Below are 15,664 nucleotides of genomic sequence, written 5' to 3' on the forward strand. Positions count from 1 at the left end.
AGGTCAGTGTTGACTATATAGAAGGAGGGGGTCTGAATCTTTTAGAGTAGTGATCCCCAAACTTTAGTATGCTTAAGAATTACCCATGGCGGGCTTCCCTGGTGGTGCAGTGGTTGAGAGTCCGCCTGCCGATGCAGGGGACACGGGTTCGTGCCCCAGTCCGGGAAGATCCCACATGCCGCGGAGTGGCTGGGCCCGTGAGCCATGGCCGCTGAGCCTGCACGTCCGGAGCCTGTGCTCCGCAATGGGAGAGGCCACAACAGTGAGAGGCCCACATACCGCAAAAAAAAAAAAAAAAAAAAAAAAAAAGAATTACCCATGGAGCTTGTTAAATAAGCTGATTCCAGAAGCTCACCTCAAGCGTTCTGATACCATGGCAGTGTAATGAGACCCAGAAATCGACATTTTGATAAGCACCAACTTTCTAACTCAGGTATCCCAGGTCACACTGCTTTTTGGCACTCAGAAACTTGTCACCTGAATGATGGAGAGGCTCACATTCCCTTTCTGGAATACTTTCAGGTACCTACAAGGATATCTTGCATTCAGAATACTTTGGATTAAAAAAAAATAGGTATCAAGGAGCTAAGTCAGAAGGTAATCTCTTACATTACAAACAGATGTTAAACGTATTGATATGTGAAGATTTGCTACAGGTTTCCATTTTAAAAGTCAGATTTCCCGGTGCCTTTAAACTAGGGTGTTATTTTAAAAATATGATTCACACTCAAGTCTCCTGAAACCTAGCTATTACAGGAAAACGAACATTCTTCTCTTTAGAACTCACATTCATATTTAATGTTAAATCCAAGAAGTAATCATTTCTCCCCTGGAAAGGTATTAAAATTCTGAGATGATATGGCTTCTCTGAATGCACAGCTTCTAATTTGATACAGATATTTTTAATAATAATACAGGAGTTCTCAGACACCTAATCGGGTACATTTAAAATTAAAACAAAGCCTTTTGACTAGGATAGAAAAGATCAGCCTCCTTGCTTTTCTGTCAAGTACCTTGGCTGGGGAAGCTCCTGTCTTTTTCCTTGTAGCTCCTTCCAGTGGTGACTGGAGCTGCTTCACTCAGGCTCTCAAGAGTAGATTATGTCTCTTCCGGTTCAATGAGATCCCATTGGTAGCTTGAAATCAGCCTCTGGTAGGAATATTGACACCATGGCAATTGGCCAACACTATAAATCAGGGCTTATTTTCTTCCCCATAGAAGGGATTTACCAGCACATCATTGCCCCTGGCTCTCAATCTCATTTCTCTCAAAGGCAGTATCTTTCTGCTCGCAAAGCATATAAAACCTCAAGTCTCTTTATCCTGAGTCTAAAACAGTTTTTCCACTTCAAGTTCTAGGTGAGGAATAGAACAATCATTTCTACCAGTTTCTCTGGTCCAGAGTCAGTGTGGGTTAAAATTCCTCAATCTATGGGAAGCTCCTTCTCTCTCCACCCATCTTAAGAGCATCCTTTAGCTTTATCTTCAGGGAGGAACCTCAGCTGGAGACAAGAAGATGCCCATCAGTTATGCCAATGAAATGGGAAAAAAAATGATTTCATTAGAAGAATACTTTCTAATTCTGCTTTGGGAATGCATCGTTTCCTTTCCAGTGTATCTTTCTGCTTCTCTCTGAAGCAAAATTTCAGTTCTGAACCATCCCATCCTTGCAGAGACCATGGCTATCGATCACAAGCCCCAGCTTATGACTTCATCGCCAAACTAGACAGAAATAAGAGCAAAGGGAGCAAGAGACCAGCCCTTGCCAATTCGCAAAGACCTTGCAAGCTAAATGGGACAAAAAGAGGTGAATTTACAGAGTTCAAAGTCATAGTCACAATTTGGTAGAAAAACTTTCCCTTTCTGTCTCTGGCACCAAAAGGCTTGGTTTTTGTTGGTGGTGGTGGTTTTCATCTAAAACAGCAAGTAGGAAGTGAATGTCCTCATAAAGGAAAGAATGCACTGCACCAAAAGGCCCTCCAACGACGGCACCTGAAAGCACATCCTGTCGACCTGAGCCTCACTGGACTAAACTCTATCTGAATGATATGGCCCCCAGCCAGATAAGGTGGCAGGCACACACGGTGGCAGAGTGATGCTGATCAATTCCTTTGTCCCTTTCATTCTCCTGTTTCTTGTAAAAAGGATCCAACGCCAATTAATTCTTGAGGCTTTAGAAGTGGATTATCCAGTTGATAAGGTCTTTCTATAGAATTAGAGGGTGGAAGGGGTCCATTCAAACCCTGTTGTTTTGCAGACTAGAGGTGCTGAGTGCCTTGCTCAAGGTCACACAGAAGCAGTACCACAATTAAACTCGGGTTCCTGAGGTCCAGTTCAGTGCCCTTCTCGGGACTCTTCCCCTCCTCATTTTAACTTATTGGCACAAATGTTTATGTAGGTCCTGTCGTGTGCCCTATATATACTATGCTGGCTGGGGACACAGTAACAGACCCAGTCCCTGCCTTCTGGGAGTTTGCAGTCTACTTTTGTCTGATATTTTCCAGTGGTCCCCACTTTTTCCCACCCTTTCTGCCACTTAGCATCCAAACGTGTAATAGCATTGCTTCTGCCTGCAAGTCCTCACTTCCAGGTACCATAAAGTAGCTGTAAGGGGAAGTCAAGACACAGAGGCTAAGTGATTTACTCAAAGTCTCATAGTAACAGAACCAGAGCTACAGAAACCATCACTTCCAGGGCTGGCCAACTGGTGGTCAACTTCAACATTCTTATTGGTAACCCTGCCCTGCACATAATGCTATTGATGTATAGATAGGGTGGCCTGACGAGTGTCCACACCAGGACCCTTTTGAGAGTGAATGGGGCTGCCAGGAGGATAGGTATAAAAGCCAGGGTTGTACTAGACAAACCAGGATGTGTGGTCACTCTACTTACAGGTAATTCCCCTGGCATAGGGGCCAAGGGGGAATGCAGAGAGGGGTCTGAGTGAATGGAACTCAGGTTCGGCAGGGCTTTCTCTCCACCTGGGACCTCATGCTGTTGGAACATGTCCCTAGCATGTCAGCCTCTTGGAGGTTATGATGATCTTGATTTGTAATCCTTCTCCTTTCCAAGATAGAGCAACCGTGGCAGTGCCACTGAAGTAGCAGAATTCAGCGCTTCGAAGCTTGTAACCCTACAGACATACCACAGCCGACCGCCACTGTTGCCGCCTCCTTCCACCAGAGAGAGCGGCCCTGTGTTCCTCAATTCCGAACACGGTCTCCAGGGCACCCGTATGGGGACTGCTCATCCTGCTTAGGGTCCCAAGACTCTCTTTTTTTCTCCACTGCTGCTTCTGTTTCCTGAAGCATGAGAAACCCTGGAAAGGGCCTTGAGGGCGAGATGAACATGTACCATGAGAACACAGGAGAAAGAGCCCTGGCCAGATATTCCTAACAAGGACTGTCTGTTCCTAAATAACCAGCACATGGTCTAACAAGCACATGGTTATTTAGAGAGAGTGAAACAGAATCATAAACTGAGGCTGCCTTAGAAAACCTGGAATGTAGCCTTAGACATGGAGAGAGGTGATGGAGCAAGGTGACTGAGAGCTTGAGTTACTTCTTCGGCTTGTATCCTAAGTTAGCTTTGTGACCTTGGCCATGGCTTTAAAACTCAGTGTTATCACGCATGTAATGAGTCAGTAGTATCCCCACCTCACAGGGCTGTCGGGAGGCTTAAATGAGATGTGCATATAATGTTTTCAGAATAGCCCCTGCCATAAAGTAAAAATTTGGTGAATGTTAGCTGTTCGGGGGATGGGGCTTTTCTCACCCTGGACTTCCCGGTAGAGAGATTATGGGTCATTTGTTTTTCTTGACCAAGTGTCCAAAGTCATTTAAGGAAGTTTGAACAAGAGAGGGAAATCTGTGTTTTCCTCAGTGACTAAAGAAGTATTTTGATTCCTTTGCAGGGATCTCGGAAGCTTCTGGAACTCGTCAGATACCATATTGTCCCTTTTACCCAGGTCAGCCCCACTTTTCTGTGGTATTTTTTCCTTGCTTTCAAGATATCTGACCTTAAATTCCAATATTTTAGTGCTAGAGAACGTGTGACAGTTGTTCTTTATCTGGTGCTCTGAGCACACGCTGAGCAGTGAATAATGAGCCCGTCATCAAAGAAATCTTCCAAGCCACAAAAACTCGTGACCTCAAAGCTCCTGTCACTTATTTCATAAGCTTTCAAGCTATTTTTTCCAGTGAGGATTTGGGTGCCGCTCTCAGTGTCTCTCTTGTTCTCTTGTTCTTGCAGCTAGAAGTGGCTGCCCTCATTTCGACCCCTCACATAAGGAGCATGGCCAACCAGATCATACGGTTTAACACAACCGACAACGTAGGTGAAAACTCTACTGCTGACGTCATTGCTCAAATGCATTTTTCTCTGCTTATGATTGTTCATCGGGTTATCCTACCTCGACACTGATTCACAGGCTTCGACTCTTTATGTTTATTTCATTCATTTGTTATGTCTTTCAGCAAATACCTGCTGAGCAACTCCATGTGTGAGTCTGAACTAGAAGCCAAGAATAAAGCAGTGAAAAAAACAGGCTTACATCCCAGCAAGGAAAACAACTTTAAGCAACTCATTAGTGACCAGTTAATTATTTAATTACAATTTATAAACAGGGGCCCCAAGAAGAAGTTAAGAGGGCCGTGGGAGCTCATAGCAGAAGGAGACCAAACAGATCTGGGAATCTAGAAGTCCTCAGTCAGGAGATGATGCTTTGGCCAAGCTTCAAAGGATGAGTAATGTGAACTTGGGCAGAGATGAGTAGAAGAGAGTTTCAGACAGAAGGGAGAGCAGGTGCAAAGGCCCTGAGGTGGGAGGGAACATGATTTATGTAAGAAACTCAAAATATTATTCTGCTAACTTCTCAGGGTTGTAATATCAGCAGAAATATGGCAGCATAGAGATTATGTCTCCTGTTGATTAACTTTGGATTGTGATGATGATGTCCTGTCATCCTTTCAGCAGGTTCCTGTTTGTTTTGGTTTTATTTGTTTGTTTTGTTTTGGGTTTTTTTGGCCAAGCTGCACAGCTTGTGGGATATTAGTTCCCCAACCAGGGATTGGACCCAGGTCCATGGCCATGAAAGCACTGAGTCCTAACCACTGGACTACCAGGGAATTCTCTCAGCAAGTTTCTCTTGAGTGACTCAGATGTGTCAGACACCATTCTAGGCCCTCAAGGTTGGAACAGTAAGCAAACAGATAAAAGTCCCTGGTTGCATGGACCTTTCGTTCTAGTACATAGGACAATAGATAATAAGTGAGTTAAATATATCATATATCAGAGAGTAGTATGTGCTGAGGCAAAAAACAGCAAAGCAAGGATGGGAACTAGAAAGTAGGAGTGGGGCTGATGTTTTAGGTAAAGTGTCTAAGAAATCCTCATGGAGAAGAAAATATGTGAGCCAAGACCTGATGGAAATGAAGGAACAGGCAATGTGAATAGCTGGGGAAAGAGCATTCCAGAGACAGGAAACAGAAAGTGCAAAGGTGGGAAGCAAGGCTCACGCTGATCGGGTTGAGGAACAGCAAGGTCCTCGGGGCCAGAACAGAGGGAGGAAAGGAGAGAGGTAGGAGGAGGGCAAGGCGGTAGGAGAGAGAAGGAGAGGTGGGGTCAGGTCACACATGGCCTGAGAACTTGGGGCCAGGATGTAGGTTCTTACTTTGAATGAGATAAAAAGCCATTAGAGGATTTGAGCAGTGGAACGACATGATCAGACATACGTTTTGGGAGACCGGTTAGGAGGTGAATGAAATAGAGAAGAAGGATGGCGAGTAGTGGGGAGACAGGCCGAGGTGTAAGGTAGGCTCAGGGAAGTATTGTACAACACGGGGCATAGAGCCAGTATTTTCTAATAACTGTAAATGGAAAGTAACATTTAGAAATGGTATAAAAAAATCTTTTTAACGTAAAAAAAAAAATGATGGTGACTCAGAGCAGGATAGTAGCAGAGACATGGTAAGAAGTGGTTGAATTCTGAAGGTATTTTGAAAGGCAGACCAACAGAAGGTACTGATGGATTGGATGGGGGATGAGGAAGGAGGAAGCCACAGATGACTCCTGAGCTTCTGATTGGAGCCACCAGAAGGATGGCACTGCCGTTAATATTGCTGGGGGAGCAGATCTGGGAGGAAAGTAGAGATCAGAATTCTTGCTGATGTGTTCATTTTCTGCTCCCTCGCCTACAGCATAAGCAGGAACTTGTCTGGGTTTGTTCCCTGATATCTCCCCGGACCCTCAAGCAGAGTCTAGTACAAGGCCACTAAATGTATCTGAATGAGTGGATCCCCATTTCACCACAGGGTTAAATCAGTTTGCCCAAGGTCTCCTAGCAAACATATTGCAGAGCTGGAATAGTTATGCCTCTTCCCCAGTCCGGCACCGGCAGGGACCATATCTGCAAGGACATCCTTGCTTGGAGTCAGTCAGGAATTCATTCAACAGACTCATCTTTTTCCCTGTCAGCCAAGCTCTTCTGATCACAGTCTTCCACTCAGTGGAAAGCTGAGTGAAGTTGAAGGCTCTTTCGAGAGGTCGCCACCATTCAGCTCTGCCTGGGGACCTCTGGCGCTGCTCAGTACAGAAGGATGAAAGATGCCGTTGCTTCCTTCCAGGGACAGATTCTGGCAAATGATGTGGCAATGGAAGAAATGGAGGTCGTTGCCAAAAACGGCCGGATTTACACACTGACTGGAGTCCTCATTCCTCCCTCCATCGTCCCCATCCTGCCCCACCGATGTGATGAAACAAAGAGAGAGATGAAACTGGTAAGAAAACTAGGCAGCTCAGGGAGGACCCTAAACAGCCCCCTAGAGCAGACCGTTCTCTCCTCACCATTCTGAGGGGGCTGACGAGGATAGTTTCACACCTGAGCCGCGTTCGGGAGGCCTGTCCGTCTTTGTGAAGAGGCAGGAGGGTCTGAGGTCGTATCTCATCAAACGTGAACCAAAGTTCCTGGGGGAGTTTCCACATTGATAGTTGCTACCCTGCTATGTTCGTTTTCTAGAGCTGCCATAACAAGTCACCACAGACTGAGTGGCTTAAAGCAACAAAAATGTATTCTCTCGCAGTTCTGGAAGCCAGAAGTCCAAAATCAAGGTTTCCTGTTTCCATTGCAACTTTTTGGCTCAGCTGGTTTTAATCAGAGCAACTAAATTTCAACAAGATTTTGAACAACCAAGAACAGAGCAGCCCTGCAACAAGGCATAGAGTTAGGGCTGCTCTTGTCCTCCAGACTTCCTCCCCTGAACTTGAATGGCAGCTGCTCGGGATGGTGTCGGGGGGGGAGCTCTGAACAAGTCTAATTATTGACTCCTATTGAGTCTTTTCTGCAGGTTGTTCAAGAACTTGTTCTCCATCTCCCCAAAGAGAAGAATTAAGATGTGGGTTTGAGCCACAACCAAAAGAATTTTGGTTAAATCAGAAGGGCTTCCCAATAGCTGCCTTAGACCGAGGTCTTCTTTTACTCTTTTCTCTGGGTTTAAAGTCAAATCAGTCTGCTCTGTGTGGTTTAGGGTGGTTTCCATTAGGTCTATTAAAAGTACAAATGGGGCTACCCTGGTGGCGCAGTGGTTGAGAGTCCGCCTGCCAATGCAGGGGATCACGGGCTCGTGCCCCGGTCCGGGAAGATCCCACATGCCGCGGAGCGGCTAGGCCCATGAGCCATGGCCACTGAGCCTGCGCATCCGGAGCCTGTGCTCCGCAACGGGAGAGGCCACAACAGTGAGAGGCCTGTGTACCACAAAAAAAAGAAAAAAAAGAAAAAAAAAAGTACAAATGTATTCTCTGGAAAGTATTGAGAACTAGTAAATAGTAGAAGCAGCTGGTCTCTTCTAGAAGTCTCAGTTTTCAGCAGGCTGAACCCATAGCTGCCTTTGGGTATTTATGTTTGAATCTTAGAGGCTTCATTAGTAAGTCTCTGTACTAGTTAGGGTCCCTGCAGGAAGCAGAATTTATCCCCAGGGTTCAAATTAAGAGACTTTAATGAAGAAGCTGCTACAGAGGGGTGGGCAGGGCTGAGGAAGCAAGCACATGATGCTGGGGCATCCGAGGAGAAGCACTGGCAGGAAACCATTACCACCAGGGAGTCAGTGGTGGGGAGGGGTTGGGGTTACCTGAACCCAGTGAGCCTGGGGAGAATGGAAGAAGAGGTATCCATGAGGAGCTGTAGGAACGGTGCTCGAGCAGAGAGGGAGCCGGAAAGAAAGACCTTGACCTTGTCCTCCCCCTACCCACCAATATACTGCTGGCACCTCACCGAGACCAGTTGGAAACTGGCAAGGGGCCCCAAGAGACCATCCTTCAGGGTTTACCTGCTGGAGCACAGAACACGGTAGAGAAGGTCAGAGAATGGATCTGGAGAGATTCGGAGGCGCACACCCCTTTTCTTCCTCCCGAATTCAGAACCAATGGAGGAGGAAGCCCAGGAGACTGAACGGCAGAGATTCCATGTTCAGCCTCATTACTGCTAAGCTAATTGGAGAACAGGGACTTGAGCGTGTGGCCAATGCTAGTACTACATCCCTGGCACAGGTGGGCAAGTGCAGTGTCCCCTCAGTGGCAGGCGCCGCTCTACACGGCCGAGGGTCGACCAGAAGCCTGAGGCCTGTCCGAGCCTGAAAGAGGATGAGGAAGGGGCTGCTCTGAGCAGGCCCACTTCCTTCTCCCAAATTCCTTCTCTCTGGTGTGGAGGCAGTAAGGGCGGGGAGAGAGGCCGAGAGTGGCACACTAGTGGGACCCCTTCACAGGGAGGATGCGTGAGGCCAGACACGTGACCTGCCCCTCCCTCTTACGGGGACGCCCGTACTGACCTGCAGTCTTTCCTTCCAGGGCACCTGTGTGAGCTGTTCCCTGGTGTATTGGAGCAAATGCCCCGCCGACTCTGAGCCCACAGTGAGTGTGACAGCTTCAGGGAAGCACACATCACCCAAGCAACCCCACGGGTGTGGCTTCTCATCCTTTCCATCTTCCCCTCTTAAAAGATATTCATTCCATCTGGGATAACATACGGTTAGCTCTTAGCCTGCTATATCTGGGGGGGGGTGGTAGAAAGACGGCCCACAGATCTGTGTTTGAGTCCTTGCTCATTTATCCAAGGTAAGTTGCTTCACATATTTACTCTAATTTTCTTATCTGCAAATGGTAATAATAATATCAACACTAGCCGCAGCAAGATTAGCACAGATAAAACTCCAAGTGCAAATGCCTAAATCAAATAGCCACTCCGTAAATGTTCCCTCTCTACTTGCCCTATGAAGTAAAATCCAGTGTTTGCATAAGAGAGGCAAAGCTTTACCCTCACCCTCTTGCGCCGGGCCTGAGAATTAAGTTGACATAAGACAAATTAACAGGAGAAAAGCACAGGTTTTTACACATACATAAGAGCTTCCATAGGAGAATGAAGACCTGGAGAAACAGCAAAACCCAAGTGTTTATATAGTATGTTGAGCAAAGACAGGTAACTGTGGAAAAGTAACTAAAATGTGAAATAGATTTCACAATCTATACCTACATCAAATCATTATTACTATGTTGTACATCTTAAACTTATACAAGTTTTTTTTTTGTTTTTTGTTTTTGTACCTGCCATTTTTCAAGTGCCTTTAGCACAAAATAATCCATATGCCAAAGTGGCACATTTCTGTGCCAAGTGTGGCATGTTCTGCTACGCTTCATTTGTATCTGCTCTTCCCAAGCATCATTCTGGAGAGAAATACAAGAAATATCAAGAAAAATGGCACTAGAACCGTCAAAACCTTGTCAAGCTTGATAGAATTCTGCACGCATCTATTGAGGATTATAGATCTGGTTCAGGGAGCATAAAGATGAATAAGATACTGCTTTGTTTTGTTTTGGTCTTGAGAAGCTCTAATCTAAAAAGGAAAACAGATAATTTCTCTTGGCATAATTTATATGCCAAGTAAATACTCTACTGGTAGCAAAAGCAACGTGTTCTAAGGTAAAATTGGTGATAGAAATTCCTGCCTCCAAGTTCATGCTAAGAAAGAACTTCCCAACCAGCCAGTTCATTCCACATTAGAATAGATCGCTATTATAAAGAAGGTGATGAGTTTTTTTTAACACCATCCTATTGTGGAGCATTTCATAAAGAAAAACATGAAAATTAAATAGGCACAGGTGTTCAGATATTTATTTTGCTCAGTGAAGCCATCACCCCTGAGTCCTGCAGGATGCTGTCTACCAGGGGATGTGGACAGGGAGAAGGGAAGAGGAAACTGTGGTGACTGGCATCCCAGTGAGTGCCGTGTGCCAGACATTGTTCTAAGTGCATCGTTCAGCAAACCTATGAGCGGGGCACGTTATAACCAGAGTGTAACCTGGGAACTAAGGCGAGGAAACATAAAAGCCCTCCCACAAGGTCACACAGCTGGTACACGCAGACCATAATCCTACATTGCCTCAGCCCAAGGAAGGAGGGAGAGAGGAAAGGAAAAAATGGGACACGTGGGTCAGAGCCAAGAGAACCCCTAAACTGCCCCTCCCAGGCTCCCATGGTCTATACTTGGCTAATTATCCTGACAGCCAACAAGGGGGTTGAATGGTCCTTCCTCATCGACCTCAGAATTCCTTTAGACATTTAAGATTTTAGGATTTTACTGCCCATGGTTTTCACTACTCTCTTCTTAAGTAGGAGCCTAAGATGAAGGAGTACCTCCATGTCAGTTTTTATCTAACATAAAATTTGAGCCATGGACTAAATGCTCAGCACAAAACTTGAGATCAGCATTTTTGTCCTGTTTCACAGATTAGGCAGCTGAGGCTCACTAGACAGCGTGACTTGCCTCTGAGATCCTAAAGTTAGTAGGTGGTAAGATCCATTCTCTCGACCTGCCCCTTATCAGTGTTCTTAAGAAAAAGGATTTAACCTGTCCGGGCCTCAGTTTCCTCACCTATAAAAAAGGGATGAGAAATATCCACATGGAGTTGAAGATTGATGACCTCATACAGGCAATGTGTCTGACCCTACTAGGTTCTCAATAAATGGTAGTTCTCCGTAATTCTGAGTGGGTATCAGAGGTTAGAGAATAGAAAGAAATCTGCCCCTATACCCCACAATTCCTAAGAGGAAAACTCAGACTCTCACTATTTTTTTGGTGGATCTTTGTACAAATTAGGAGGAAAGTCTCTAATTGCTCCAACATTTCTATATAGGAAGTGGTTAAGGATGGTTATTAATTGGAAGGGGAGGCTAAGCCACATCCTGGACGCACAGGAACATGTTCCCTGATTGATTAACAATGTCTTCCAGGGCATGAGAAGGGACGGAAAGGTACCTATGCCCTGCGTCGTGCAAACCCTGGCCTGTATTCTTCCCACAAGGAAACAGAGGCTTAACAGGGTGACAGCTCTGCCTGGGCCGTGTGTGTGCTGTGTGCTCTAGCACTCTTTCCTAGCGCTGACAGTAAAACAGAAGTAGATTGTCTAGTGTCTGTAGAAGCCGAGTCAGGCCCAGAGGACCTCAAAATGCAGACTGCGATGCTCTTCCTCATTGGCTTTCTTCCAGACACTCTTCGTACGCAAATGTGTCTACACTGGCCGAATCAGAAGCCTGAAGACTGGCTGTGCCAGATACTGTAATGCCACTGTGAAGGTGAGGCTTGTGTGTGGCCGGGGCCCTTATCCAGGCCACCAAGGCCTGCACAGAAGCCCGCAGGGCTGCGCAGCTCTTGGGCCCCAGGGTCTGTGAGTCACAGGTTGCCCTTGGGGCCTTGACCATGTCTTCTTGCAAAGGAAGGGAAGGGTAGAGTCCCCACATGGCGGCCAGGTCACCCCCTCCCTGCGTCCATTCATCCCATGGTTCCTATCGTGCTTAATATGGAGACCACACCCTTGACACCACCCTGCATGGCCCACCCTCTGCAGTGTCCCTGGCCTGTCTCTCACCCTCATTCCCACCTCGGCAGGTGTGACTTTGCCATTCCCTCCTGGAAGAATGTTCTTCCAGGTTTTCTTGGGACTGACTGATCTCTCAGGTCTCCATCCAACCCTCATCTCCTCTGTCACCACCCGATCCACGGTGCCCCCGCCAACCTCCCCACACCTCCGCTCCCACCTGCCACCACTTGATAACGGCACTTGGATTTCCCGGCACTTACTGCTATCTGAAATCCTCTTTTTTTTTTTTCTTCTAAATTTATCGTCTCTTCCCTGACTAGATGGAACATGGGCTCCATGAGCCCAAGCCTTTATCTGGCTCTCACAGTGCCAGAGCCAAGCCAGCAGCCCGGGGTGGCCCTCAGGAGATTTGTGGTGAACAGGGGGCTGAGCACAAGCCACGCCATCATCTGCAAGAGAAAAAGTCACGCTCCTAAGGGTGGGGGGGGGCTGATACTGTTTGTGATCGTAATGGAAATTAAAATGTATTGATATTTCCTTTGAGGAACTGACACTCTGCTTGGGATTCCAAAAGGCAACACACATTTTGTTTCTCAGATACCAAAGTGCTGCAATGGCTTCTACGGGCCCGACTGCAACCAGTGTCCAGGAGGCTTCTCGAATCCATGCTCCAGGAATGGGCAGGTGATCAAGACTGAGGCTTACTTTTTCACGAGTGCTGAGGTTGACCTGTGTTAAGTCGAAAAATAATTTTTAAAACCACTAAACCAAGAAATGATACTATGCCAGTCACTGTTCCCAGGGAGTAAAAGAAACAGATCAGTTGCTAAAAAAAGAGAGGGTGTCTACAGGAGAAGGAATTTTGCCTGGGAGTGGCAGGGGGAAGGGTGTCCAGTGATGTCGCTTCTGCTTTCCTACTGCTGATGGCATGACTTTGAGCAACTCAGCAAGGCTCTCTGGACCCCAGTTTCCCAGCGTGGGAGATAGCAGGATTGGCCTGCATTGATCTCCAAGTTTTTTGGGGTTTTGTGTGTGTGTGTGGTACGCAGGTCTCACTCCTGTGGCCTCTCCCGTTGCGGAGCACAGGCTCTGGACACGCAGGCTCAGCGGCCATGGCTCACGGGCCCAGCCGCTCCGCGGCATGTGGGATCCTCCCGGACCGGGGCACGAACCCGTGTACCCTGCATCGGCAGGCGGACTCTCAACCACTGCGCAACCAGGGAAGCCCGATCTCCAAGTATTTTTAGGGCCGAGATTTTACTATTCTTAAGAAAAAAAAAAAAAAGCGCTGCCCAGTGAATGCTTTTTTTAAGATTTTTTTTTTTTTTTTTTGGCTGCCTCAGGTCTTAGTTGCGACCCTCGGGATCTTCATTGCAGTGCATGGGCTTCTCTCTAGCTGTGGCGTGCAGGTTTTCTCTCTCTAGTTGTGGCACTCAGGCTCCCTGGCATGTGGGCTCTAGTTTGTGGCACACAGGCTCTCTAGCTGAGGTGCGCAAGCTCCGTAGTTGTGGTGCGCAGGCTTAGTTGCCCCACCATGTGTGGGAACCTACTTCCTGGACCAGGGATTGAACCCATGTCCCCTGCGTTGGAAGGCAGATTCTTTACCACTGGACCCCCAAGGAAGTCCTGAATGTTTAGCCCATCTGCAAAACCTATGAAATGTAAGAGCCAAAACTTAACTCATCTAGCGTGGAGGCCAGGGCTAAACATACAAAGGTAATAGTAGCTGTGGTTCACATGGGGAAATTATGGATCTGCACATATAAGAAATCCACATCGAAAATATGCCTCTTTCAAGGGGAAGAAAAAACTGCATGACCACCAAGTGGGGACACCACACAGGCCAGGGGAATAGGGCGAGGCAGCTACAAATTAACTACTGTACCTGGGTGGTCCCGGACCGAAGCCCAATTCTGATATGTGTCAGTCAGTACAAATCTAACCTTGAAATAGCTGGGGAGATGAGGGGTAAAATGCTCTCACTGAAGGGAAAAACACTGCCGTTTGGAGTCACATAGCTGAGCATGTGAGCATCTGGAGAGAAAGGCCTGCCTTCATTCTGAAGGTTAGTGGTTTATCGGGCTGCCCCTTAAGCATTGCTTAGAGGTTCCATTTCACCACTGTGACACCCACCCCACCCCCAACCAAATGACTTCCTGTGAAGTTCTGAATCCTGGCTCGGGACACCCATATGTCACTGTCCTAGCTTCCTACCCAATACCCGCAACTCCACTTTCCACAGGGGGTCCCAAAGAGTCATTTCAAGCAGAATTGAATCTGAGTCAAAGAAGCAGGCCAGGAAACAAAAGCATCTGGGACTCCTTGTCGGGGGCGTGTCGTCCTGACAGCCAGGGGCCCTGCCTTTGTTTGCAGTGCGCCGACGGCCTCGACGGCAATGGGACATGCGTTTGCCAGGATGGCTTCCAGGGCTCCCAGTGTCAGTTCTGCTCGGACCCCAATAAATACGGACCTCGGTGTGACAAAAGTAAGTGTCGCTTCCTGAGCTGCCTTCTGCTCCCCACCCGGGGTCCCTGCAACACTGCAGTGCAGTCCTGGTATCAGGTGCCCCTTGGCTTGGTGGATGCCCTTATCACAGGGTATTTCTTAAGCACTTGGGTCCCAAACAGTGCACATGCCAGATTGCTGGGCCCCACTCACAGAGCTTTGAGATAGGAGGCCTGGGTGGTACCTGAGGATTTGCGTCTCTGACAAGTTCCCTGAGATGTCAACACTGCTGGCCCAAGACCACACTTTGAAAACCAGTCTTTTAGGGTTTCCCCACACACCTGAAGTGATCGTGGGCTCCATATCAGAAAACAGACTCCCCATCTTTGAAGCAGTCCTCTTCCATCAGCTCCTCCCTTTGCTAAATGTGCGACCTTGGGTTAGTTACTACACCTCTCTAGGCCTCAATTTCCTCATCTATAAAATGGGGATAATAACGGTAACTACCTCGTAAGGTTAGTACAAGTTATAAATGGGAAACACTTGCCGTAGAACGATGCCTAGCGCCTAGTATGCACTATCAATATTATTATCTGTCATTGTTGGTACTGTTGCCGCCACGCGAAGTTCAGTGATATAAATGTCCAGAAGCTCATAGAACATGCAGAAAGTTCCACAACACTAGGCATTGAAAAAAATGCAGTTACGTCATCTTAGAAAACACAGTATGTTCTTAAAAATAACACCATGTGCATATTTAAGTACACAGATAGAAATATACATCTATCTAAGCTAAGATTAGAACTTGATAGAAAAAAAATGAATAGATCAGAGCTTGCTGTGGCGTCAAACCAACCTGAAGTTAAAATCTTCACTCTGTAACTTACTGGCTCTATGACCTTGGAAAAAATCCCTCACTGAAGCTTAACTTCCCCGTTTATACGATGAAGGCAATATTGGTGCCCACCTCATAGGTTGTTGATTAAGTTAGATCATAATTTAGGACTTCAGCCCAGAGCGTGCACCTAGCAAATAATCAATAAATGAAAACGTTCTTATTACTAACACTAGTAACTCCACTCATCTGTTACAAAACACACCACCCCTCTCCTCTCTTACCTTGTCTGATCTTCACGGCTACCTCTCAAGAAGGATGGGACACCAGAGCCCAGCAGATCTGTGGCTACTGATCCTAGTCCAATGCTCTTTTTGCCAAATAAGGTTTCTGAGGGGAAAAAAAAATAGGTGTTTATTCCAAAGCCTGTTGACATAGGCATTTTTATGAAGCTAATAGTCACGATGTCGAGGCTGGGGCAGCAGTGGTGGCTTCCTGCTCCAAAGCCTCTTGTCTAGGT

At 46.8% G+C, this 15,664-nt stretch overlaps 1 protein-coding gene across 1 annotated transcript in view; it reads left to right on the top strand.

Annotated features, from left to right (window-relative positions):
* Window positions 1-15,664, top strand: part of STAB2 (stabilin 2) — a 155,126-nt gene that overhangs the window by 53,626 nt on the left and 85,836 nt on the right. Inside the window, exons 16-22 of the mRNA XM_082635128.1 lie at window positions 3,913-3,966; window positions 4,251-4,331; window positions 6,623-6,775; window positions 8,838-8,900; window positions 11,533-11,619; window positions 12,462-12,548; window positions 14,238-14,349. Coding sequence (XP_082491254.1) covers window positions 3,913-3,966; window positions 4,251-4,331; window positions 6,623-6,775; window positions 8,838-8,900; window positions 11,533-11,619; window positions 12,462-12,548; window positions 14,238-14,349 — 637 coding nt within the window. The remainder of the gene's footprint in view (window positions 1-3,912; window positions 3,967-4,250; window positions 4,332-6,622; window positions 6,776-8,837; window positions 8,901-11,532; window positions 11,620-12,461; window positions 12,549-14,237; window positions 14,350-15,664) is intronic.

This window comes from Mesoplodon mirus (genome assembly GCF_964341445.2).
Source record: "Mesoplodon mirus genome assembly, chromosome: 11".
Classification (NCBI taxonomy): Eukaryota; Metazoa; Chordata; class Mammalia; order Artiodactyla; family Ziphiidae; genus Mesoplodon; species Mesoplodon mirus.